Below are 26315 nucleotides of genomic sequence, written 5' to 3'. Positions count from 1 at the left end.
AAAATCCATTAATGGAATATATTCAATTTTATGTTACATCATTTTATGTCATGTTTTATATCTTTGTTCTTTATATCTTTCTAATAATTAAACATTATTGCTAAAATGAATTTATTAATTAGACATTAATTAGACATTAATTAATTTTATGATGAATAAGATTATTCGGATATGTAATTTTACTTTTTTAATACTAAAGACAAAGATATATTAATCTTAATATTATATCTAAGTAATCATTCAATCATTATCATAAAAAATATATACACATATAATACTAGAAACTTATATATTATAATAATCATAAAACTATATTATAATAAATCGTGTAATAGTACGATATGTTGGAAATTAAGGACCTAAATATTTTAATTTAATTTATGCATGATACTTATAATTGAAAATTCTAAAATCGTTCAAAATTTTTTTAAATTACATGTTCATCAGAATAAAATTTAAGGCTCGGCAGCCATTCTATTTCTTGCTGTTTCTCTTGATCTATTATGTACTTCTGCCGTTCTTAAAGTGATACCAAATATATCTTCATGATAACGATTTTCATCCTAAAAACATGTAAAATATTATATTATGTAAGAAATTAAAATATATATTTAATAATAAATTAATAATAATTATGATATAACTTACACGTAATGATAACATATATGCTTCAACTTGTTTATCTGTCATTTCACCATGAGTTTGTATAATATGTTTTAAAGTTTGATAAACGTCTTCTGCCATTGTACAATCACCACAAACGTAAAAATGACCTCCTTCATACACTAACATATCATAAATTTGTGAAGCTTCCGCTTGAATTAAATCTTGTACATATGTCTGTTAAAATTATATATATATATATATATATGTGTGTGTGTGTGTGTGTGTGTATAATAATATTTCAAGTATAACAAAGTGATATAAATTATTTAAAAAACATTTTGAGTTTATAACCTTTTTGAAACCAGGTTCTCGTGAAAGAGCTAAGAAGATTTTATCTAAAACGCCAAGTTCTACCATTTCTTCTTTCTCTTGTCTATATAGATCTAAATTTCTTTGACGACAACCAAAAAATAACCAGACTTTTCCATATTCGAGATCTATAAATTTTATTGAAATGATTATAATTAATATCATAGATTTATTCTAATAAATCACAGAATATAGTATATAGCAGATTATACCTGGTCGGCGCTTTATTTCTGCGAGACGGTGATGCCAAAAACCACGAAATGGAGCAATTCCTGTTCCTGGTCCGACTAATATCATCGGTGCTTTTGATTCGGATGGCATATAAAAGTTAGGTGCACTAAGTAAAATAAATAAAAGAAAATCTAAAAAATTTTGTATATATCGAATTATTAAAATTTAATTTTAAAAACAAAAACTTACCTACGTACAAATACATATAGAGGTTCTCCGTCTGATATCTCACGTAAATAATTGGAACAAACTCCATAATGGATTGGTCCAAAACCATCTAATTTTTTAAAAATCATTTTATTTTTAAATAATTATCTTTTTATAATTCAAAAGTATATTATATAATTTAAAATTAAGAATTACCTTGTGTTTTGTATTGTACAACAGCAACAGTAAGATGTATTTGTCCTTGATGTACATCCGGAGACGAAGATATACTATAAAATCTTGGTTGCAAAGGAGTTAAATGAAGTAATAATAATGGTGCAAAAGGTCTTACAGATGGAAATTCATGCAATACTTCTACTAAATTAGGAAATTTCCAGTGTCTCCAATCCTCATAAACAGCTGGATCCTTTTTTAAAAAAAAAATTTTAAAATTTCATATTTTTTCAGTAATTTTCAACAGTCATAATTAAATTTTTTTAATATATATTTAATTAAAATTAAGTTGAAAATTAATTAAAATTAATTAATTAATTAAATATTTACAGAAGCTAAAAGATTGAGTTGAGCTTGTTCTTTTGGATTTGTAGCAATGGACGCAAAGTATCTAAGAAGGTTCGGTGTTGGTGGTGTAGTGATATCTAAAAATCTTTTTAATAATATTCTTAAGGAATTGGGTAGATATCTATCATGTGCTATCCATGTTTTTACGATTCCTATATACAAAAAATAAAATTATAATAAAAAATAAATTCAATAATAATAATAGCAATTTCAATAATATATATATATATAAACAAACCATTAGGAGTATGAGATTGCTTCTGTATTTGTAATTCAATTGGTACGTCTGGATCAAAAGGAGTTTGTACTCGTTTTAAAATTGCCTCTACTAATTCTGATCTATTACATGCAAAAACTCCCAAATGATCACCAGGTTTATATAATATTTCCATACTTGTTATATCATCGAGTTCTAAGAGTAACGTAGTTCCACTATAAAAGATAAAAATATAAAGTTAGATTTATTATATTATTATCATGAAACTATTATTTATTTACAATTTTCATATTACCTCGATGAATCACCGCTTAAATTTGTTTTTCGAAACATATTACAAGTAGTTACGTTTCTATTATGACATTTGCTTAAAGCTGAAATATTGCAATATAAAAATAAAAATGTAATTAATAACTATGGATAATATACCTTTGCCAATTGGTTGGGGTTCAGCTTCTATAAAACGAACAGTTGCTGCCGATAAAGCTTCTGATCCTAAAGATAAGGCAACTTCAAGCAAAGTATCATCATCATCTAAACAAAAAGTTTCACATGCAACCTGAAAATTACAAGAAATATTAAAAAATTTTTTTATAATAAATATGGATAATTACAGATAAAATACGAACAGCGAAAGTATCGGCTGCCCATTTTCGAAAAGCTTGTTCTTGTCCACACATTTCATCTCCTTGTGCTAATTTTAACAATCGTTCTCCACCTAATTCACCTAATAAATTATCCACATAACGACCAAATGCACAAAAATTTGGATATGCTGATGATCCCAATGCAAAAACAGCAAATCTGAAGAAAGGAATTAAAGATTTTATTTCATATTTATAAATTGATTATAAATAAATATATTCAATAACATACCTAACATTGCTCAAAGGACCAAAAGTATCTTCTGTTTGAGAATCTGTGGTTGAACCCCGAAGAGAATCCAATCTATCCAGTTTTTTTGAATTGCTTACTTCTGTTTGACTATTTGCTTTAATAAATGATTTTGAAGTTGCCAAACTATAATTACAATTCAAATAATTATAATATAATTTATGAATTTTATTATATTAAAATTATAATACCTTATCTTATTGCCACTATTAATGTACGTTTCATTCATTTTCATTGCATATAAATTTTGTGCGAAAGCCTAAAAAATAAAATTTATATAAAACTATAATTTAAGTTTTAAATAATTAAAATAAAAAATAATAAATTTACTTCGCCATTTTCTGGAGGATCACCATTTCCAAAAGTAGATGTTATAACTAATAATAAAGCTTCGTGTTCTATATTACTAATATCATAATCTGACATGGAAAGTACCTAAAATTAAAAGTTTCAAATATTTTTCATTATTTTTTAAAGATTGATTAATGGAATTTAAAATTCCTATAACATTTAAACATATTTAATTATATAATTAAATAATTAAATACCTGCGAATGAAAAGCGTGTCCTAATAATTCGCTAAGTTTTTCAGCATACATTTGTGATGTACCAGTTTCCGTGGCAAATAATACTGTAGCTTTTATTCTTCGAGATAAAGCTCTCCCAAATAGCTTAGATGTAAATTTTACTGCTCTAAAATTAAATTATCAATTAATGTGATTTTGTAAATTTTGTAAATTTATTTTTCTTTCTTTTTATACATATGATGACTTACCTTGCAATTTGCTTAAAATGAAATTTTCGTCTTGGCTTTTTCGAAGTTGATTTCTTATCACGACCTTTTTTCCAAACATGTGTTTTCCAAGCAGGTTCCTATAATAATTATACATAAAATAATTATACAAAAAATGGATATAATAGATATAATAAATATGTAGTAAATTTTTATTATATCTATTATATATAATTTATTTATAAGAACCTGAGCATCATATGATGGCTTTAAATAATAAAGAGCCATTTCTTGATGGAATACAGGTGTAGCTGATCCTGATATCGGTGGTACTATCCATAGCCAATCAGCTGGACATCCATTTCTTAATCGCATTTCATTTTCATAATGTTTCATAAAAGATTCTGAAGCTGTATGGTGATCTACAATTGTTACATTTTTCATCTAAAAAAAATTTCAAAAGTTTGTTATTATTCTTTATAAAAAATATTTAAATAAAGATATTTCATTCTCGTATATACCTGAAAACTATGCAAAACAGCGACATTAGCTTCTATCATAGCTTTGTCTTTCCATAACGAAGTAGATGTTCTTGTATCTAATCCCATATGAGTTGCAATTGTCTAAAAATAAAATTTATTTTAATATATTTATTTTTTTCATAATTAATATTAAAATTGTATGAAAATATACCTCTAATAAATTGTACCGTTGAACATCGCATAAATCTCTCGATCCAATTTCAGTACTCATATACCATCCATTGAATGGTGCGGCTGTAAATTCTAATCCTCCGCAATCAAATACCATTCCAGATACAGCAGGAACTGCGAACCATTTTAATTCTAACTTTTCAAACCAATCATATCTACGATAAATAAATAAAAATTAATGAATGGTAAAAATACATAACGAACAGAAATACTTACGTTGGATGACTAAGTGGTACTTCTAAAACAAGTTCATTTGGAATGTCGAAATAATCAGGATCATGACCATTTGCCGATAATATTAATGGTAATATGTCAAAACGAGTACGTGCACTTTTCCAACCTAATTTCATACATAGCTGTGAAAACAATAGATTGCGTAATAATTTTGAATTAAAAGTAAGAAATGATTAAAAAGAATTATTTTACCTCAGTGAATTCAATATTTGCAGGATCGCCAATTATCGTACCATCCGGATTTTTATATCCTGCGTAACTTATTAATTGATGATTCCACACTCTATAATCATGTTTTCCATCCGTACGTTGCGGAAATATTGTTATTGCAGATCTGAAAATCAAATAAAATAAAAACATTATACAATATAATGATATTGAATAATGAAAATATTTTTATTATTTAATTACCTAATATTTCCTTTGTTTGTGCTATATTTAATATGATTGCATAAAGCTTCAAACATGCCGCTAGTTGTCGTGACATAACGGCAATCAAATACCTATAATTGAAGATTATAAACTTGAAGAATGATATTTAATTTTACATGTGAACTGGAAAGAAAAGAGAAGTAATCGAGATTTGCTTTTAGATAATTGTAATATTTTTATTTATTCATTTTTATTTTTATATTAATAAAAAAATATTAAAGTATATAGTAAGAAAAAAATATGAATATATTTTTAATTTTTTTAATTTAGATTTTCAGAGTCAGACTTTTATAATATACATACTTTAATATATTATAAGTTTAAATTAATACATACCTGTAATTTAGACCATTGAATACGACCAATGCATCTTGTGGCATTGCGCCATGCTATCTTCGCTCCAAAAACTAATTCTGTTTCAGTTAATTGATAAGTACCAGTAATTATGACTTCTTTTTGTACACTTTCCCAACGAATACGATGTGCTTCACTATTTAATCTATTTTTTAAAAAAATAAATAATATTTAATAGAAAATAATAAAAATATGTTTAGTTATGTTTAAAAATACGTTTTAAAAAATTTTTACCTTCTAATAGAAGAAAAGTATTGTTCGAGGAAATCTTTCGCATGTACAAGAATTTCTTCTTTTGATCGGGGCTCTGTACCATGAATCGGTAGCTGCATAACGCTACCAAGACATACTTGACCAGAGCACAATGTTTTCTAATGAAAAGATAAGATTAAGATAAAATTAATATAGTATTTTGGAATTTCACAAAATTTTATATCTAATTATATCTTCTTAATTATCTTAAAATTTTTTTTATAATAATATTTCATTTATTTAAATAAAATAAAACTTAACTTAACATGTTACTAATTATAATAACATTCAAATTAGAACATCATTATTACTACACTAATCAAAATATAGACATATATTTAAATTATTTTAACTTTTAATGAGATATTTAATTTTATAAAAGATTATAATATAAATTGAAATACAAATAAAAATATTATTTCTTTCATTCTAACTATACATTTCCTTCAATTATTTTAAAATTCATTATTCCAATTATTTAAAAAAATATGTATATTATATATATATGCATCATACAATTAATGTCACCGAAACGAATTCTTGTTTTTCGATAATAGACTTATTCTATTAAAAATTTTCCTATATTCACAGTTTTATTCAAACTATGCTATTCAATATTCAATAATATACAATATCAAACATTAAAATTTTTAGATAAAAATTTCTATGTATATAAAATATATAAAGCAATAAAAATTAAAAATAAAAAATAAAAAATAAATCGAAAAAAAGCAAAAAAGCAAAAATTTCAAAAATTTCTTTCATTACTTCTGCATTTCCAGCGTGCAAAGAATCAAAAGCTTCAGTCTTGTAAATGAGATTTCGCAGTTTCGTTGGTTTCTTTTGACAGGTTCCTGTTGCCTCGTGCTCCTTCATTTTAATATTCTAATTCTTTTCTTATAGATAAAACTGGTCTGTCACCTGTTACCGTTCCGCTTGTACGTTAGGTTGTCACGATACGCGTACACTGCTTAACTCTCTTTTGTGAGCATCCCCATGAGAAGGGAGGGACTATCTGACTCCTTCCTACTGATACTCCAGACTCCGCGAGTTGTCACATGCGCTATGAAGCTGCGCCATTGATTTACTGCGCCGATATGTTTTAATAAATACTTGAATATGACATATATTTTTCGATATTTTATTATATCATGTTATAAAAAATATTTGATATTATTTCATTAAATAATTTTGAAATTGAATTCTATTGATTATAACAATAGAAAAGAATAAGATTCTTTTAAGCAATTTGTAAATAATATTATATGGATCATAAAGATGCGCGATCGATTTAGCGCGCCATAGTTCGGCCATTGTTTTCATATATCGTAAATATTTTATCGATATATCAACTGTAATGTACTCGTTCGATAAATAATTAAAAAAGATACAAAAATAGCTATATGGAAAAAAATTTCATTTACAATTATAGAAAACGTTATTTAAAAGAAAATATTTTTAAAAGTTTTTTTTCATCAAAAATATAACCAAATTTTATGTTTTCGCTATATTGCAATTATAATGAATACTAATATTTCACGTAGTATTTATTAATGTGTAAGATATTAATATAAATATTTATATTTATTTACGTAGTAGTAAAATTCGAAAATAATAAAAAAAAATTATGACATTTGTATTATTTAAAGACGGTTCTTTAATATTATATTATTTTTTTTTTATTTATTATCCAAAAAAATTGATCAAATTTTATACGATTATTTTATTTAGAAATAATTTTATTTAAAAAATATTTATTTTAATATAAATTAACAATTATTATAATAATTCTCATCGTACGAATTTTATTGTTAATGCTTAAAGTTTAGTATACTATTAATTAATTTTTGTCTATTTTGATTTGTTTAGATTATAAACACAGAAAATAACACGCAAAAATGCAACAAGAAGAAAATTGTAGACTTGAATTTGTATCCCGCAGTATAAAAAATAGTCCGGAAAAATTGCAAAAAACGCCCCGAGTTAGTGATAAGTTTTATTAACTTACATTTTGATTCATAAATAATAATAAAATCATAATTATTCTATAGAATTTGATAGAAAAGATATAATGTCACAAGAAGTCAAACGTAAAATTCATTATACTCCTCAGAATAGTCCGAATAAGTATTCAAAAACTCCTCAAAGTAATGGTATAATATTTAAATGGTATAATATTTCCTGATGCTATATAAAAAATAAAATAAATTATTTTATATAAAATACATCATCTTAGAATCACTTAAAAAGGATGCGAAATCACAATCAGAAAGTAACAAGCGAAAAATTCAACCATTTCGTAATGAAAATCTGGAAAAAATTCAGAAAATTTGTCCAAGTGGAAAATTTGTTAATACTTTAATAGGACAATGGTCTAAACATATGGGTATTCAAACACCACTGTCCGAAACAGGAATAGTATATAATTTTTACTCTATTAGAAAGTTGTTATCAAAAAGTATTAAATAAAGTTTTTTTTATTAAATAAATAATAAATAAATAGATACGAGAAAATTTAATTACGGAAGAAATGAAACAGATGCATGTAATTGAAGAACGAAAAATTCAAAAGTTGCAAAAGAAGCTTCAGATCGCTGAAGAAACTATATCTTCACTTTCTACTTCTCATGAGGCTGAATTACGAGCTAAAGAGGAGATTTTACAACAGTATACTTACTATGTATTGTTTAGACATTTATTGCAGTTAAAAATTGATAGTGAAGACAATATTAATTTTCTTCTCTAGATTGAATAGCGATTGGGAATCAATTACTAAGTATTATTATGAAATATCAGAGAGTTTAAAAGGATTTCAACAACATAAGGATAATCTATCGAAATTATATAATGAAATCAGCGTTGTCCAACAATCTACGATGAAAAAGTTACAACAAGAATTATGTATTATGAAATTAAAAGGTTAATATTATATAAATTTTATTATAAACTTTGTTTGCATTTTTAACTTTGATCAAAATATTTTTTTATAGATGATGAGCAAAGAAATATTGTTAATACAATGGAAAACAAAGTAATAAATCAAGAGAGAAGGTATTTATGAAATATTTTTTCTTAAACATACAAATTATTCATTGAAAAATAAGTAATAAAAAATTTATGTTTCATTTATTATTAGAATACATGAAATGATGAATATTGAAAACGAATTAAAAAAACAATTCGAAGAACTGAAAAATAATTCAGTTTTAGAGAAAAATCATTTACATAATGTTTATACAGAAGAAAAATTAGAATTAATAAAGGTTACAACTATATTATTTTTAGACTTTATTTATTTTTTTTTTTTTAACTTTAATTTTTCTATTTTAAGTAAAAAGACGTGTATAATCTTGTTTCTTTGAAAATAAAAAAAAAATATATTATCTACATTATCGTCACACGTTGTTATCATGGATAAACATGTAAAATATTATAAACAATTACGATTTCAGAAGCAAGAAAATCTCACGTCGATGAATCAAGAACTACAAATGCAATTACAGAAGATTACGGAAGAGAAACAAAACTTAACTATCTTGTTTGCTGAAAAAGATGATGAAATAATAAAATTGCAAGGAGAAATTGTTACATGCAAGTAAATATTTTTGTATGTGTAAATGAAACATTCTTGTGTTTTATGTTAATTCATTGATTTTGTGGCAGAAATAAAATCGAGAATTTGTTATGTCATAATACTGAATTAAGTGCAAAATATGAAAAATCTATAGATAAGGAAGAAAAATTATCAAAAGAAATACAAACGAAAACACAGGAAGTATATAATAATATATTATAATTTATTTATTATAAATAAAATTTATATATATTTTATAAATTTATTTATTATAATAAAATTAATTTAATATATATATATATATATATATATTAAATTAATTTTGTTCTTCAAGATCGATAAATTACGAGAAAATTTAAATACTAGACAAGAAATAGAATCTAGTTTAGCTAAAGATTTTGATATGATTGACAACAAATATAAAAATATGCAAAATAATTTTTTAAACATAGAAAATAAATTAAAAGAAGCGCAAATTCGTAATATAAATCTTGAACAATCTTTAAAAATGGTGAACTTTGACAATGAACACAAAATAATGGAATTATACGGAAAAATCGAATTTTTAGAAAAAGAAAAAGAACAAATACTTTTAGAAAAACATTTAAAAATACAGGTACAATTTTAAAATATAACTATAATTATTATAATTAATATTAATATTAATATTAATTACAAATATAAATATACAAATAATGAGTTAAGTTCATTTATTATAAATAGGAACTTGAGAATACTCATAAATTATCAAAAGAAAAATACGAAACAGAGATAAAATGCTTGAAGCAAGAATTCGATGTTAAACTAATAGAAATGAAAAAAACTTTAGCTACACAAAATTCTGCATTTTTAAAATTAAATGAAGAAAATCAAAATAGACAAATAAATTTCCATGATCAATATACAAAAATAAATCATAATGAATTGAAAGATAATTTAAAAGAAAAAATGCAACCTTTCATAGAATCTATTTCAATAGAAGCAATTAAAAAAATAGAAAATCAAACAAATCAAGTTTGTGAAGTGAAAGAATTTCAAAATCAAGAAAATATAAATAAATCAAAAATTATAATCAAAGATAGAAACGAAATATCGAATCTTGAGCAAGATATATATAGCTTTAGTACCAGAGAAATTAATGATGAGTTACAAAATGTAAGTTATATATAATATATTATTTTTTTGTATATAATTCATTTTAATTTTTTTGGATTTATATGATTATATGGATTATATGTCAATTATAGATATTATCAGTACAAGAGAAAAAGGTTCGATTTAATTTTAATTCCCCAACGAAGGTGAAGTTTAACATTCAGACTCAGTTAATTTTATATGAAATAATAATAATAATAACATAAAAATAATAAAATTTTTATAGGATTTTAATAGTATCGAAAATAATTCTTTTTTTTTTCGAGATAAAGATATAATGCAATCGAATCTACAGAATGAAAAAAAGCAAGAGAAAAAAAATGAGGTATTATTTAAAAGGAATTTTCCTTTTCTATTTTTATATTTAACTAAATATATAACTAAATTATATATTTTATATTTAACTAAATAAACTAAGAAAAGTGTTATTTTACATAAATAGGATAAAGATGATTTCTTGCCGAAAAAAAAAATATTTAAAACGCGTAGTTATGGATTACGACAATATGGAACTTCAAAGAAACTCCAATTCGGAACACCTGGAAAAATTTCTAAAAAATAAAATTTTATAAAATATTATCATTATATAAAATTATTTAATTATTATAAATTAATATTTGAAAAATATATAATTTCATATAATATATACATTTTAAAGATAAATTTTTTTGTAATTGCTTAAAATGTATTTTTTCAATCTATTTATGTTCTTTTACTTATTTATTTATTTATTTATTTATTGATACTTTAGTAAATTATGCTAATATATAAATTATATAAAAATGTTAATTTTATAAGTTAAGTATTTTAAAAATATAAATAATCTAAAACAATTATTAACAAAAAATAATTTCTTAAATATCTGTTATAAACCAACATATTTATTAACAAAATATATATTTCAGATTCTTATTTATCGTTTATTATATATTTAAATACTTATTTTTTATTCATTATATTAAATTCACAATATTCAATCTTTATATATGCATTCATTCGAACAAAATATTGTTCATTGTTTATATATTTTTTGCTTTAATGTTATTTAATTCTTTATTATCATTCCTATTATTTACAGAGATATTTTGAAAATTTTAATTATTCATTAAAGTAGTAGAACAATCCCATTTCATAGATCTTTCAACAGCCATTTTCCATTTAGAATATCTCAAATCTCTTTCTAAAATATAAATATACATAATTATTATACATACATAATATTTTTGTAAAAATATAAAATTTTTTCTAAATTTTTTTTCGTAAAAATTACCATCTTCTCCAATAGAGGGTGAAAACTTCGTAACTTGAGATGCATCTACATCGTTCACATCGATAAGACCGACTCCAACACCAGCTAATATAGCTGCTCCCAATGCTGTTGTTTCTACCATATTGGGCCGTACTGTTTAGATTAAAAAAAAAATGATATTAATATAATATAATATAATATTAATATAATATAATATAGTATATATGTAGATATATATGCAATATTATTAATAAATTAATTCATAAAATTTTGTACACACCAACACTTATCCCTGTGAGATCAGCTTGTAATTGCATAAGTAAATTATTTACTGTCATTCCACCATCAACTTGTAAAGTTGTTAATTTTGTTCCAGAATCTTTAACCATTGCTTCTAAAATATCTCTTGTCTGAAAGCAAACAGCTTCTAATGCTGCGCGAACGATATGATATTGTTGTGTATCTTCAGTAATACCACAAATTACTCTAGAAAAAATATATGCAATTTATATTTTGGTATCAAAAATAATAATCTTTTAAGTGATTATTATTGTAATTTACTTACCCTCGTGCATCTTGTTGCCAATATGGTGCATATAAACCTGAGAATGCAGGTACAAAATATACATCTCCTGAAGATCTCACATGTTCTGCCATATCTTGAGATTGTGTTATATTATTAAATAGTTGTATATTATCACGTAACCATGATAAAGCTGCACCAGCTACAGCCACTGAGCCTTCCAATGCATAAGTTGCTGAATTTTTACCTATTTTATATGCAATAGTTGTTATAAGACCTTGTGTTGAATCTACTTTCTAGAATGATTAAATATTTAATTATACAAATAAATTAATTTTCAATAAAACATATAATGTGCAATAATATAATTAATTGAAATAAATACATACAATACTTCCAGTATTGTAAAGTAAGAAACAACCAGTTCCATAAGTAGCTTTTGCTTGTCCAGGCTTTAAGCACAATTGACCAAGAAGTGCTCCTTGTTGATCACCTACACACTTATACATAAAAATGAAATATGTTAATTAAATTGATAAAATTTTGAACAACATTAATATTTAAATATATTATTTTAATAATATACTCCTGCTATAGGTACACCAGCAAGAACTTCTGGATTTGAAATTGTTGCATATATTTCAGCACTAGATCGTATTTCAGGTAGAATATGCTGTGGAATTCCAAAAAATCGACATAACAGAGGATCCCATTTTAATGATTCAATATTCATTAGCATAGTACGAGATGCATTTGAAACATCAGTTATATGTAATTGTCCTTTGGTAAGATTCTATATAAAAAGTATAATTTATTAGTGAATAATTATAACTGTAATATTTTGTATAAAATAAAAATCAATAAATGAAAACATGCCCAAATAAGCCATGTATCAATAGTTCCAAAAGCACATCTCTCTTCATCTATAGCATGTTTAACACGTGGTATGTTATCAATTAACCAACGTATTTTGAGAGCACTAAAATATGGTGACATTGGAAGTCCACAAAGAGGTTTTAAATAATTTTTGTTTCTTGTTTTATTAGGTACACTATCTAATATGTCTTCCAAAGTTGTAGTAGTTCTCATATCCAACCATACTACAAAAAATTATTAATTTCATTTTAATAATTATATTTATATATTATATACATGCAAATATATTAACAAATAATAATTTAATAATAAACTATATATTGCATTTTACCTATTGCATTGTGTAATGGTTCTCCTGTATTTTTATCCCACATTAAAGTAGTTTCTCGTTGATTAGTAATTCCAATTGCTTTGATATCTGATACAGTTATATTAATATCTTTTAGCTTTTCTATTGTTTTTTTTATGCATTCTATAACAGCTTCCAAAATTTCTTTTGGATCTTGTTCTACCCATCCTTCTTGTGGATATTTTTGTTTAATTTCAATTTGATGTGATGCTAATACTTTTCGATGTAATACATCAAACACCTAAAAAAAGATATATTGTATTATATTTTATATATTTTATATATTTTTATTATATATTTACTTTATTTCTTATTTTTATATAAAAATCCTAACATTGTGAAATAAAATTATTTAAAATTTTATCATGAATGAATCATGAATAAAAAACTAATAAAATGAAATAACTTTAATATTGAAAATAAATTAATTAAAAAAAAATTGTATAAAATATTTTCTTACAAATCATAAAATAATATTTATTATATATAAATTAATATTCCAAAATATTTTTCTATATATATCATAAAATATATCATAAAATAAACATCACATTACATGACTATGTCGAAGGTCAAGTTTCATTCAGATAACTTGACTAGGTAGTTGTCAGTTATTTTTATTGTTTGAACTTAAACATAAATTTACTTACTAAGAATCTAGCGCTACTTGTTCCTTCATCAATTGCCCCTATGAATGGCCCCGAATGATTGATATTTTCAGGCATATTCTTTTTTTTCTTTATTGAAGTTGAATATTTAAATATATAGTGTATTTGAAAAATGACCTATCGTTAAATCTTTATCGTATCTTGTTATATAATAATACATTTCAAATAAAAATGTCATCAATTATAATAATATACATTTTAAAATTAAACAGTTCATTTAATTATTTTTAATATATTTCTATATTGATTAGATTTAGAACTTATTTATTATCTATTAACCTTGTATTTTAATTTTTTGTGATATTATAAATTATAATTAATACAAAAAATAGATAGATAACAAATTTTAAAATTATTTATTTTGCAAGATTCAAAATAAGTATTAAGTAAAAAAATTAATTTGGCTTTATGTTATATATTTATTTATTTATTTTTATTTGAAAATAATATATTGTATATGAAAATACGTAAAAAAGTAATAATAAAAATAATAAAAAATAACATGAACATTTATATTTCCTCATAAAATATAATTAAATAATTAATAACGATATTAATCAATATCATTATTTTTTATTAATACATATTAGTATTTTTTTTTATTGTATCAGATAAATAATTAAATATCGATATATATTTTAATTTCATTATAATTAAATTATGATAATTATATAAAATTGCATGTATATTTTTTATGAAATTCTTAATAAATAAATTGTTTTATTTCAAATATATTTTTTTTACAAAAACATTATTTAGTAAATATTTTTTGTAAATACAATTTTCTAGTGTGTTTTGTATTTTAAGGTTTGCAATGAGAAAATGCTGTTCGACATCTCTATACTATTATAGTAACTTTCTGCAACCCAGCTAATATTTATCTCATTTCACTTTGCGTTACCGGTAAGGAAAGACGTTCGTGAGAATAGTGGATAATTATTTGCTCGATAATAATTAAATTAGATTAAGTGTTCATTAGTGTTTAATATTTATGAATTTTTTAATGTTTCAGGCAAATCATTATTAAACTGGCTTCGTAATATACGTTTATTACTTGGCCGGATTTCTTTATTACGGTAGAGTAAGTATTATTTCGTGTTATGTCGAGACTGCCCATACGAATCCCTTTCTTTTTTTTTCATTCTGTCTTTTTCTTTCTAAGTATAATGGCACCAACCTTATATTATCTATTTTTTATTTCGAGATAGAAATACGCAAGTACTATTTTCGATCTATGCAACGTGCATACATTCATTTCAAAAAGGTTAGCGATCTTGTGACGTGTCAAGTGAATACTTCATTCCATATGGTGGTCACTAGTTCAACTACTCTGTGGTCATTGACATGCTGGCATATAACTTGAATCTACTATTTTGCTATTTCTCGTTTGACATCGTTACAAATTTTTATCATTCTTTGATGATTCATATTATATGTCTTAAAAATCAAATTATTAATTGAATATTTATATTAAAAAAAGATATTAAAGAGAATTTTATAGAGATATAAATTTTTCTTTAATATAGATTGTTGTTCAAATAAAATAGCAATCGTTTAAATTTCTATAAAAATATATTTTTTTTATTTTTTTATTTGCATTTTACAATTTTTACAATGTTATCAAATGATTAATCAATAAAATGATTTCACTTAAATTATTATATAAATTTGAATAAATATTGTAAATAAATATAGCAATAAACTAGATTATATGATATATTTTCTTATAAATTATATTATAAATAGATTATAAATTATATTCTTAATATTTCAAATCATAAGATTTTAAAATTTTATTTAATAGATTATTTTTTATATTTTATTTAATCTTAAAAGAATAAATATCATATAATTGTTTATTATAGTGCTACTGTAAGGACTTGGCACGAAACAGGACAACCCCATCATGCAGCAGCAGTCAGTAATGGAAGAGGGAACGGCCTATGAGCCACCTACTTATGATGAGACATTCCCAGTTCTTCCTGAGTCAACTAGTTCAAGTTCAGGGAAATTAAATATTTTCTCTATAAATAACAATTTACAACTTGGACGTATAACTATTACTCAGGTATAAATTTAATTATAATATTTATATAATTTTTAATTGTAATTCTATATTTTATTAATTATCATTTAGATGTTTCGTGTACCTGGTGAGGAACGAAAATTTGATCATAGTGACAAATTTGGAGAACGAGAATCTATACGTACATGTAAAACAATAATGAAAGAAACAAATACTATTATTGAAATAGCAACATCAAAAGATCAATCTTTAACATTCCTAATAACTGGTAAACAAAATCAAGTGCTTGAAGCAAAACGTAGAATTTTAACAACATTTCAGACCCAGGTTTGATATTATAAAGTTGATATAAATAAAGTTAATATTATAATAAAATTAAAATGATATAAATTTTGAATTTTCAATTGATTATAGGCGAATAAACAAATTAGTATTCCTAAGGACCATCATCGTTGGATTCTGGGAAAACAGGGACAGCGTTTAAAAGATCTAGAAAAGACAACTGCAACAAAAATAAATGTTCCATCTGTGCAAGATCAATCAGATATAATAACAATTACAGGAACTAAAGAAGGAATAGAAAAGGCTGAACATGAAATTAAAGTAATTTCAGATGAACAAGTGAGTGAAAATGTTAAAAAAACAAAAATATTTAATATAAGTATTTAATATAAGTATTTAATATATATATATAAAGATAAAAATAATATACAAAGATTTTTTTATATTTAGTCAAGAAAAGCATTTGAAAGAATATCTGTGCCAAAAATTTATCATCCATTTATACATGGTGCATACAATGAGAATCTCAATGCCATGATGGCAGAAACTGGTGCTCGAATTAATATTCCTCCTGCTCATTCACAAGAAGATGAAATTACTATTGCTGGTGAAAAAGAAGGTGTTGCAGCAGCAAAACAAAAAATCGAAGCCATTTATAAAGATATGGTATAGATAATAAAAATTATCATAAAATTACCAAATAGAAGTTACTTTTTATATCTTTTTAAAATTAAAATTATATTAATTATATTTCTGATTTAGGAAAAGAGATGTACAACAGTGTCAGTTGAAGTTCCAAAATCTCAACACAAATATGTTATTGGTCCACGAGGTAGTACAATAGCAGAAATCTTACAAGTAACTGGTGTCAGTGTAGAAATGCCTGCATCAGATTCCCCAACAGGAACTATTACTCTTCGTGGACCTCAGGAAAAACTTGGTCAAGGTAATTTGTTTTATTATTTTTTAAGAAATTTTTATGTTAGAATGTTTGCATAAAAAATTTTTTGATTGATATTATAGCATTAAATAAAGTGTATGAAAAAGCAAATAGTGTTCGTACAGCTGTGGTGAAAGCACCTGTTTGGATTCATAAATATATAATAGGAAGAAAAGGTGTTAATATTAAACGTATTACACAAGAAATGCCAAAAGTGAATGTAGAATTTACTGGAAAAGAAGATAAAATTAAAATCGAAGGTCCTCCTGAAGAAGTGGAAAAAGCACAAAATGAGCTTCAATTAATGGCTACTGATCTTATATCTAAGCTTACTTTTACGGAATTAAATGTTGATCCTAGATTTTATAAACATATTATTGGAAAAAATGGATGTAATGGTAAATTTTTTTGAAATAATTTAATTATGCTGATTATATTGAAATTTATATTACTATATTATTTTATTTTATTATTAATATATTATAATATAGTTATTATTAATAACTTTTTTTTATTAGTAAATCGCGTAAAAGAAGGGACAGGTGTTGTAATTAATATTTCTGAAAATGATGGAAGTAATGTGATTCGTATTGAAGGAAATCTTGCTGGTGTACTCAAAGCTCAAACGGTTTGTAATATTTGCTTTATATATTATAAATATTACATAATCAAAACTTTTTTATAATATTTTATAATATAATACTTCAATTTATAGGAATTAGTAGAAATGGTAAAAAAATTGGAAAATGAAAAAGAGAAAGATGTAATAATAGATCATCGTTATTATCCTAGTATTATTGGAAATAAGGGAGATAATATCAAAGAAATTAGAGATAAGTTTAATCAAGTACAGATTACTATTCCTGGTCCAGGTATGTAGCATAATATATGCAATAACTAGAACTCGGATTTATGCCAGGTATAAAGATTTGAAAGACGTCGACTCTTATTGGCAATTAGCCAAAGAGAGAGCTTAGTATTCATATTTAGAAGTTTATTATTTAATTTAATAGTTTATAATTTTCTATTATTATATAAAAAATATATTCTATAAAATATAATTTAAATTTTCTAAAAAAAAATATTTTTTTTAATTAAATTTATTCACATTCCGAATGAAATTTAAAAATTATTAAAAAATTGTAATACAAAATATTCTATTTTTTAAAATGATTATATTTTGTACAAAATTAAGAAAATTATAAATTTAAAAACAATGTCGTAATTATTAAATAAAAAAATGTAGAAAAAATTATTTTTTTATTTAAATTAAAAATATTTTTACTTAAAAATTTTTTACTTGCAGGTGAAAAAGGAGATATTGTAAAAATTAGAGGACCTAAAGAAGATGTAGACAAGTGCCATAAGTATTTAATGAAATTAGTAAAAGAACTGAATGAAAATAATTATGTCTTAGAGGTACCTATTTTTAAGCAATTTCATAAGTTTGTCATTGGAAAAGGTGGAGTTAATATTCGTAAAGTTGGTATCCAAATATTTTAATTTATATATTTTTAAAATAAATTATAAATATAATCTATATATTATCTTAATTTTTAATTTTTAGATCAGAGAAGAAACACAAACTAAAATTGATTTACCTGCTGAAGGCGAAAAAAGCGATGTTATAACTATCACGGGCAAAAAGGAGAACGTGGAGAAAGCAAAAGAAATGATTCAAAAAATACAAAATGAATTGGTAATATTAATATTTAATAAAAATATTGAATTATTAATTTTAATCTATATTAAGTAATTTTTTGCCAATTAGGCCAATATTATTACTGATGAAATAGTAATACCACCGAAATTTTATAATTCTCTTATTGGTACTGGTGGAAAATTAATTCATTCTATTATGGAAGATTGTGGTGGTGTTGCAATTAAATTTCCTACAGCAGAGAGTCGAAGTGATAAGGTAATTTAATTTGAAAGTATTAGAATTAAATGTATAAATATTAAAATATTTTTTTTATAGGTAACTATTAGAGGGCCTAAAGAAGATGTTGAAAAAGCGAAACAACAGTTACTTGAACTTACAAATGAAAAGCAATTGTCTAGTTATTCAGCTGAAGTACGTGCCAAAGTACAACATCATAAATTCCTTATTGGAAAAAATGGTGCTAATATTAAAAAAGTTAGTTATTTAATAATATAACTTATATTATATAATTATATATAAATTATGATGTATTATATTTGATTATATATATCGTGTTTTTGATTAGATAAGAGAATCCACAGGAGCACGTATTATATTTCCAACAGAAGATGATCAAGATAAAGAAGTAATTACAATAATGGGAAAAAAGGAAGCTGTTGAAAAAGCTAAAGCTGAATTAGAAGCTACAATTAGTGAAATTGTAAGTCTTTATTAATCATAGTTATTTTTATTTATATTAAAATATGTCTTTAATATTAAAATTATTTTTCATATAAATTAAATTATTTTTTATATTTGATCTATTTTATAGGATAATATTACTGAAGGTGAAATTCGTATCGATCCGAAGCATCATAGACATTTTGTAGCTCGAAGAGGAGGTGTATTACATCGTATAGCAGATGAATGTGGGGGAGTACAAATTTCATTTCCACGAGCTGGTGTCGATAGTGATCGTGTAATTTTGAAAGGATCGCATGAATGTATAGAAGCAGCGAAACAACGAATGCGTGAAATTGTACAAGAATTGGTAAATTTTTTAACTCGTATTTTTTTTTTTTTTTGTTCTACATTCTTTATAATTATTTTACATATAATTATTATTTTTTAGGAATCAATGGTAACAGAAGAATGCATAATACCTCAAAAACATCATCGTACAGTTATGGGAGCAAAGGGACGTAAAGTGCAAATGATTACATCTGAATATGATGTACAAATTAAATTTCCTGATCGGGATACATATGGTTAGTTTAAAATTAGTTGAAATTTAAAAAAAAAAGTTATAAAATTTGTAATCAAGACATTCATATTTTAGATGAACAACGTGTAATAGAACAAATGAATGGTGAGAATGGCGAAATTTCCGAAACTGTTCCAGCTTGTGATATTATTCGTATCACAGGACAACCAGAGAATGTGGCAGCTGCAAAACAAGCATTACTTGATCTTGTACCAATTACAATAGAAGTTAATATTATTATTAGTAACTATATATCAAACAATTTAATAATTAACAAAGAATTATGTAAATTTTAACATAATTTTTAGGTAGAGGTACCATTTGATCTTCATCGTTCTATAATAGGACAAAAAGGTCGTGATGTGCGAGAATTAATGAATACATACGATGTTCATATCATGTTATCTCCAGCAGAGGAAAAACTTGATTATATTAAGGTACACACGCACACGCACGCACACAAAATATGATATTTAATATTAACGTATAATATTAATATAATATTTAATATAAAATTATTGTTTCACTTAGATTTCTGGAACCCCATCATGTGTTGAAAATGCAAAACAAGCCATTCTTGATAAATGTAAAGCTTTGGAAGCTGAACGACAAGATAGAGCTTTGAAATCATTTGAATTGAAGGTAAATTTACTATATATATATATATTAATAACATAATATTTTGAAAAATTATAAATAAATTTATTTAACTAATTTTATTTTAGATTGAAGTTGATCCAGAATATCATCCAAAAATAATTGGACGGAAAGGAGCCGTGATTAATAAGATACGTAGTGATCATGATGTTCAAATTAATTTTCCACGTAAAGGTGATCCTGAAGAACATATCATTACAATCACTGGTTACGAAAAAAATGCTTGTACTGCAAGAGATGACATTATGAAAATTGTTAATGAATTAGTAAATATATTATCAATTTAAGATTACTTATTTTATAAATATAATGATAATTAATGAATATATTCACATAATTTAGAATGGCTTGACGAAAGAAGAAGTACACATAAATGCTGCTGTACATTCGCGTTTAATTGGTTCGAAAGGTAGAAATATTCGTAAAATAATGGATGAATTTAAAGTGGATATTAAATTTCCAAGGAAAACCGATCCTGATCCTAATATTGTAACAATTGTTGGAACAGAAGAAAATGTAGCTGATGCTAAGGATCGTTTGTTGAATTTAGAAGAAGAATATGTAAGTTTATTATAAAATATATGTAAAATCATTTATTTTCATAAAATCGATAATTTTATGTTTATAATATTTATTATTATTTTAGATTCAAGATGTTTTAGAAAATGAATATCGTGAAAATTTGCGTTCACCTCAACGAGATGAAAGAAATTCTGGAAATTCGGGCTTTGTAGTAAAAGGAGGACCGTGGGAACAGCAACAGCAAAGTGCTCCAAATACTGCTAGTGTTGAAGAATTTCCACAATTTGCTGGGTATTCTCACGTACCTGTGACTAATCCTGATGGTCCTTGGGGTGTGAAACGTTAATTTTATATAGAGTAAAAATCAATGAAACATAAGATAAACATAATATATGAACTTTCCTCTGACAAACAATACAGAAGGGTACACACATTAGTGCTAGGTGGTTCCCTGTTCCATTACTGATGTTGCTGCATACGACCTGGCCACTCTATTGGACTCTGATACTGGTTTACTACATAACATTTGACGATGGTGTTTATATTTACAGTTCATATACTAATTACCTATGTATCTGTAACTGTAACGCATGATTTTAAGTTGATTGCCATGTTAGAAATATTCACACATACAGTCAGACGCAAATTATGCGTAATTTCATTCACAAAAAAATATTTGATTTCTTCATAACTTTTAATTCTGCTAATATGCCTTTCAGGTACAGATATGTTGTACTTAAGACTGTGGCTTCTCTTGTAGGAACTAATTTTTTGTGTATATTATATATTTCCCAGATTGTTTCTATTCGTATAGATTGCGTGGTTAAATGCATTTGCGTTTAACCAAGCATATTTTGTTAATTTATTTATATTTTTGTACATATAAATTGCATTTTTTGTTATGTTGGACTTAAGTGGAATTGTTTCTGAATTACATTATGATGATATTAGAGTCTATACAAATTTTTTGCAAAATGTGAAGCTTTAAGGTCTTTCTAAGGAAAACGTTCCTAAATATAATTTTCCTGCTTTTTTATAACTAGTATAATTAATAAGATCGCTTTATGCTCTTGAAATTGCAATGTGCTATAAAGTGAATAAATCTGCCAATAAAAAATAGTTGATCATGTATATTATTAAATGCTGGACTTAAGAAAAGCAGAAATATTAGTGATTATATAATATATATTGGAGGAACATAATCTTTAGAAGGCCTTGCTATTTTTATGCTACTGCTTTTATGCAGTCATTAAAGACCAGATACGAAATCATTGGCATCATTAAAAGAAAAGAATCATGGATATTTATAATGCAAGTGATATGTCGTATTCTTTGAATAGCTGATTTTATTTATTCTTTCTATTTTACTGTTTGCTGTATGATGTGCAAATTTTTGCATTCTACTATTTATGAGGCCAACTAGCTAAGAAAAAAATATTCGGTTCAAGTGCCTTGTCTATTTTCTTCAGGACAGCTCATTTCAATTGTTGGAGGAATGTGAATATTAGATTATACATAATTATATATAAATATACATATATATATATATGTATATTTACATATATATACATACACATATATATATAAATGTATATGTATATACATTATATAAATATTGATAATAATTACATTATTATATATATACATATATATAATCAATATGATAGCTATTGTACTTGCAGGTACAATAATATACTATTATCACAAATAAAATAATAGATATTATCATGTATACAGAAATTCATCTATATTTTTTAGATTTACAGTAATTTTTATAAAACTACTTGGTACGACGACTTATGTCATCTCCAATGCATGGTTTATACAAAATGCCAGAATTAGCAATTTTAATATGCTTAGTTTTGGCTAACAATTTGATAGATGCTGTGCATGAATGTACCTTTTCTAATGAATTATAAATACAAAGTAATTGTAATTATGAAATAATATTCTCTGTACACATTATGTCATAATACATAAATTCTCTACTGTAATAATATATATATATATATAATTAATCTATTGTTAAGATAGTGTTATTTTTTCTTTTTTCTTTAGCATTAAATAAATTATGAGACAATATATTATAATAATATTTGACATTTATTTATTATAACATAGTTGAAAGTTGTAATGTTTTCAATTGTTGTACAAATCCTTCATTAGGTTTAATACAATTTCTTATATTTTTTACCTTATTATATGCATCATCATAGGATATTTTTTGAAGAGCCATTATGTAAGATATAATAATCGCTGGTGAACGAGATATACCAGCATTACAATGGACAAGAATATTTTCATCACGATGTTTGTGTATAATTCTGATACATTTTTTAATTACTACAATTAGATCAGATTCAGGTAAATCTAACAATTCACAATAATAATACTTAATGTCATCAAATTTTACTGGTACATTAATACCAATGCTTAAAACATGACGTATTTTATGTTTTTCTAATATTTCTTTGTTTATAATTGGATCTTGTGAGCTAAGGAACAATCCTTGTATTACTTGTGCAATCTGTAAATCAGGTTTATTATCTATCACAAATGGTGTTCCTGTAAAGGATAATTCCCTTTTTATTCCATTATATTCTTCATATTTTTGACCAAGTGTATTAGTTACAATAGTTTTACATTTTTTTAACTCTAATTTTTTATTTTTTATTAAACTGTTTAAATCCATTATCCATATGCAAATATAAGAAAAATGAAGAAAAGAAAAAATAAAATTAATTGATTAAAAAAATCATTTGATGATATTTACATAAATTTTTAAAAATATATATTATATTTCATCTGTATCTAATGGTATAACTACATCATTATCAGAAATTTTATATTTTATAACATATTCATTTAATTTTTCATGACAATATCCAACATTCATAAGATATAAACCATAGGCTGGAGCTGTTTCTATCTGAGGAAGATAATTATGATGACCAGGAACTTGTAACATTACACTTATATCTTTTTCTGTTATTTTATCTGAACCTAGAGCAATTAAAGCACCAACAATTCGTCTAACCTATAAAAAAAAGAAATATTAACAATATTAATATATTTATAATATTGTTTATAAAAAATTAATAATAAAATTAATATCTATATTCTTTATAGATGTGTGAATGTGTGAATTCTATTTAAAAAAATATTTGTTAACCATACCTGCTTATATAAGAAACCTTTTGCTGAACATATAATATTCCAATATTCAAAGTTTTGACTTAAAGGATCGTTTGGCATAAGTGGATGACCTTTTTCTATAGTTAAACTATCTAAATTTCGTACATAATTAATTGATCTGTTACCTATAGTTTTTGCACAGAATGTTCTAAAATCTTTTGTTCCTATAAAAAGTTGTGTTGCACGTTTTATTCTTTCAATATCAAAAGTATCTGATCTGTAATAAATATAATTTATATAATTTTTTATATAATAAATATATCTTTGACAAATATAAATTATACCTGACATGAAAACATTGATTTATTTCTGTAACAGGAATTCTATGTTCATCTTTATTCTTAGCTATCAAAAATCTATAAAGATAAGTTCTAGAAGTTGCAAGTTTCCTTACATAAAAAGTCTTTTTTACTGGAATAAATTCTAATAACCTGAAAATAATATATAACTAATTTGATTAATATGATTAAAATGATTAATATGATTAAAAAATATAAAAATTTTAAATATATATTTACCTTATATTATGATTACAATTAAGAAGATATCGATTCACATATTTAAGTGTATTATTGGGATAATAAATAGAATCATATTTATTTTGTATATCAATGTGAGCTAAATTACACATACTATGTACACCAATATCTGTTCTATGAATTTTAATTATTTTACAGTTATTGTATAATATATACTTATTTAATATAGTATTAAATATTAATTATATATATAATTATTTACCTGCTAGAACAAGTTATCTTTGGCCATTCTATACATTTTGGTATTAAAGTTGTGAAAGCAGTTTCCAAAGCTCCTTGAATAGTATCAATATCACGTATTACAGCATTTTTATTACATTTTTGAATTACATTTTTTTGCATTCCTCTATATATAAAAATAGAATTTTTTTATGTTTTAAATAATACTATATAAATAATATAATAAATTTTTATTGCTAAATTTCAGATTTCATTCTCTGTTATTTATGTATTTTACATTTTATATTTTATATTTATGTATTATATATTATTATTATGTATTTTATATTTTCTTAACATTTTTTAGCAATAGTATTTTTTAATATTAAATTTAAAAGTAAATTTATGATCTAAATATATATAAATATATGTGTATAATACCTATATTGTGTACCAAGATATGAAAATTTGATAAAATATCTTGTCATTTCTTAATTATGTTAATTGTTTAATTTAAACTAAATAACAATTTCTGATACAAAAAATACCTTAACCTTAAACTTAGTACTTATATGAGTAAATTTATATTGGTATAAATGCTAACATGCATGGATTTAAAAAAGATATTTATAAAATAATATAAATTAAATGCAATTATCTAACTATTCTAATAAAAATAACGTTATTTGAAAATTATTTTTATTAATTTTATATTATTAACTAATTTTATTATAAGATTATATATTATCAGAATGGAAAAATTTCGCAAAAAATTCAAATTTTCTTATAAAATTTTTAATAATTATAATTAGTATTGTTATTTTAAATCAATAAAAAAATTTGTTCAAATAATATCTCGTTCATTCTAATCAAATTATAAATTTAATATATTTCAATTATCAATATTTTAATAAAAATATATAAATTTATA

At 23.7% G+C, this 26315-nt stretch overlaps 6 protein-coding genes and 1 long non-coding RNA gene across 15 annotated transcripts; 3 read left to right on the top strand and 4 right to left on the bottom strand.

Annotated features, from left to right (window-relative positions):
• Window positions 1–272: 272 nt before the first annotated feature.
• Nos (Nitric oxide synthase) lies at window positions 273–6785 on the bottom strand. 2 transcript variants are annotated; one of them, XM_003698825.4, is made up of 25 exons: window positions 6533–6785; window positions 5747–5883; window positions 5495–5657; window positions 5138–5229; window positions 4919–5060; window positions 4709–4848; window positions 4473–4647; window positions 4301–4402; window positions 4029–4223; window positions 3822–3919; window positions 3595–3739; window positions 3377–3481; window positions 3238–3305; window positions 3029–3172; window positions 2782–2956; window positions 2582–2711; window positions 2448–2526; window positions 2174–2367; window positions 1918–2087; window positions 1570–1780; window positions 1396–1483; window positions 1188–1312; window positions 958–1103; window positions 649–840; window positions 273–563 (listed from the first exon to the last, which is right to left on the bottom strand). In XM_003698825.4, the coding sequence occupies exons 1-25, from the start codon at window positions 6638–6640 to the stop codon at window positions 456–458; spliced, it is 3432 nt and encodes a 1143-aa protein (XP_003698873.1). In that variant the 5' UTR covers window positions 6641–6785; the 3' UTR covers window positions 273–455. The 2 variants fall into 2 exon arrangements, with proteins under 2 accessions (XP_003698873.1, XP_086765442.1); XM_086909316.1 differs by lacking the exons at window positions 5747–5883; window positions 6533–6785 and having other exon boundaries at window positions 5138–5281; window positions 5495–5603.
• Window positions 4678–5117, top strand: LOC147657430 (uncharacterized). The gene is made up of 2 exons (XR_015292349.1): window positions 4678–4813; window positions 4942–5117. It is a non-coding gene; the product is annotated as an uncharacterized LOC147657430 (long non-coding RNA).
• Window positions 6786–7662: 877 nt separating the features above from the next.
• On the top strand, window positions 7663–11055 carry LOC105736885 (uncharacterized). Its single transcript, XM_086909315.1, has 14 exons — window positions 7663–7757; window positions 7826–7917; window positions 8001–8182; window positions 8268–8431; window positions 8511–8683; window positions 8755–8815; window positions 8901–9027; window positions 9217–9359; window positions 9428–9539; window positions 9673–9954; window positions 10062–10493; window positions 10586–10639; window positions 10720–10818; window positions 10936–11055. Exons 1-14 carry the CDS (start codon window positions 7663–7665, stop codon window positions 11053–11055), a joined length of 2136 nt encoding a protein of 711 aa, XP_086765441.1.
• Window positions 11056–11354: 299 nt separating this feature from the next.
• Gk1 (Glycerol kinase 1) lies at window positions 11355–14541 on the bottom strand. 6 transcript variants are annotated; one of them, XM_012493540.3, is made up of 9 exons: window positions 14141–14541; window positions 13473–13731; window positions 13142–13365; window positions 12852–13058; window positions 12655–12765; window positions 12308–12561; window positions 12023–12228; window positions 11764–11895; window positions 11355–11673 (listed from the first exon to the last, which is right to left on the bottom strand). In XM_012493540.3, exons 1-9 carry the CDS (start codon window positions 14213–14215, stop codon window positions 11588–11590), a joined length of 1554 nt encoding a protein of 517 aa, XP_012348994.1. In that variant the 5' UTR covers window positions 14216–14541; the 3' UTR covers window positions 11355–11587. The 6 variants fall into 6 exon arrangements, with proteins under 6 accessions (XP_012348994.1, XP_012348995.1, XP_086765436.1 ...); XM_012493541.3 differs by having other exon boundaries at window positions 12867–13058; window positions 14141–14447; XM_086909310.1 differs by having other exon boundaries at window positions 14047–14167.
• A 436-nt stretch (window positions 14542–14977) lies between these two features.
• Dp1 (satellite-binding protein 1 Dp1) lies at window positions 14978–23584 on the top strand. The gene is made up of 23 exons (XM_003698828.4): window positions 14978–15061; window positions 15171–15239; window positions 16024–16226; window positions 16296–16511; window positions 16599–16805; window positions 16917–17132; window positions 17229–17412; window positions 17490–17804; window positions 17925–18034; window positions 18122–18278; window positions 18713–18888; window positions 18974–19105; window positions 19178–19324; window positions 19385–19543; window positions 19635–19769; window positions 19881–20099; window positions 20181–20316; window positions 20388–20539; window positions 20621–20749; window positions 20844–20954; window positions 21038–21235; window positions 21312–21530; window positions 21616–23584. The coding sequence occupies exons 3-23, from the start codon at window positions 16065–16067 to the stop codon at window positions 21835–21837; spliced, it is 3702 nt and encodes a 1233-aa protein (XP_003698876.1). The 5' UTR covers window positions 14978–15061; window positions 15171–15239; window positions 16024–16064; the 3' UTR covers window positions 21838–23584.
• LOC100870599 (dual specificity protein phosphatase 19) lies at window positions 23576–24183 on the bottom strand. The gene has a single exon (XM_012493564.3). The coding sequence runs from the start codon at window positions 24181–24183 to the stop codon at window positions 23602–23604; it is 582 nt and encodes a 193-aa protein (XP_012349018.1). The 3' UTR covers window positions 23576–23601.
• LOC100865759 (tRNA pseudouridine synthase-like 1) lies at window positions 23576–26160 on the bottom strand. 3 transcript variants are annotated; one of them, XM_012493560.3, is made up of 7 exons: window positions 25826–25994; window positions 25428–25571; window positions 25205–25339; window positions 24971–25117; window positions 24669–24903; window positions 24265–24528; window positions 23576–24056 (listed from the first exon to the last, which is right to left on the bottom strand). In XM_012493560.3, exons 1-6 carry the CDS (start codon window positions 25870–25872, stop codon window positions 24286–24288), a joined length of 951 nt encoding a protein of 316 aa, XP_012349014.1. In that variant the 5' UTR covers window positions 25873–25994; the 3' UTR covers window positions 23576–24056; window positions 24265–24285. The 3 variants fall into 3 exon arrangements, with proteins under 3 accessions (XP_012349014.1, XP_086765433.1, XP_086765434.1); XM_086909307.1 differs by having other exon boundaries at window positions 23576–24528; window positions 25826–26160; XM_086909308.1 differs by lacking the exon at window positions 25205–25339 and having other exon boundaries at window positions 23576–24528; window positions 25826–25966.
• Window positions 26161–26315: the final 155 nt, after the last annotated feature.

This window comes from Apis florea, unplaced genomic scaffold (assembly GCF_048593485.1).
Source record: "Apis florea isolate Af1SG1 unplaced genomic scaffold, ASM4859348v1 contig_3158_pilon, whole genome shotgun sequence".
Classification (NCBI taxonomy): Eukaryota; Metazoa; Arthropoda; class Insecta; order Hymenoptera; family Apidae; genus Apis; species Apis florea.
This window is presented reverse-complemented; position numbering and strand designations above follow the sequence as displayed.

Bases quoted from the DNA above. Each gene is read 5' to 3' on its own strand.
- Nos (XM_003698825.4), bottom strand. From the start codon at position 6,640: ATGAAGGAGCACGAGGCAACAGGAACCTGTCAAAAGAAACCAACGAAA. The intron at 3,920-4,028 runs GTTCTTATAAAT...TAATTATTATAG, and splicing joins AGCCATCATATGATGCTCAG to GAACCTGCTTGGAAAACACA. The intron at 3,740-3,821 runs GTAAGTCATCAT...ATTTAATTTTAG, and splicing joins CATTTTAAGCAAATTGCAAG to AGCAGTAAAATTTACATCTA.
- LOC105736885 (XM_086909315.1), top strand. From the start codon at position 7,663: ATGCAACAAGAAGAAAATTGTAGACTTGAATTTGTATCCCGCAGTATA. The intron at 8,684-8,754 runs GTTAATATTATA...ATTTTTTTATAG, and splicing joins ATGTATTATGAAATTAAAAG to ATGATGAGCAAAGAAATATT. The intron at 10,640-10,719 runs GTGAAGTTTAAC...AAATTTTTATAG, and splicing joins ATTTTAATTCCCCAACGAAG to GATTTTAATAGTATCGAAAA.
- Gk1 (XM_012493540.3), bottom strand. From the start codon at position 14,215: ATGCCTGAAAATATCAATCATTCGGGGCCATTCATAGGGGCAATTGAT. The intron at 13,059-13,141 runs GCATGTTTTCAT...CTTTTTATATAG, and splicing joins TTGATACATGGCTTATTTGG to AATCTTACCAAAGGACAATT. The intron at 12,229-12,307 runs GTAAGTAAATTA...TATTTTTTCTAG, and splicing joins TGGCAACAAGATGCACGAGG to AGTAATTTGTGGTATTACTG.
- Dp1 (XM_003698828.4), top strand. From the start codon at position 16,065: ATGCAGCAGCAGTCAGTAATGGAAGAGGGAACGGCCTATGAGCCACCT. The intron at 17,133-17,228 runs GTATAGATAATA...TTTCTGATTTAG, and splicing joins AAGCCATTTATAAAGATATG to GAAAAGAGATGTACAACAGT. The intron at 21,236-21,311 runs GTAAATATATTA...CACATAATTTAG, and splicing joins TGAAAATTGTTAATGAATTA to AATGGCTTGACGAAAGAAGA.
- LOC100870599 (XM_012493564.3), bottom strand. From the start codon at position 24,183: ATGGATTTAAACAGTTTAATAAAAAATAAAAAATTAGAGTTAAAAAAA.
- LOC100865759 (XM_086909307.1), bottom strand. From the start codon at position 25,872: ATGACAAGATATTTTATCAAATTTTCATATCTTGGTACACAATATAG. The intron at 25,572-25,825 runs GTATTATACACA...TTTTATATATAG, and splicing joins TATCTTGGTACACAATATAG to AGGAATGCAAAAAAATGTAA. The intron at 25,118-25,204 runs GTAAATATATAT...TATTATTTTCAG, and splicing joins AATTGTAATCATAATATAAG to GTTATTAGAATTTATTCCAG.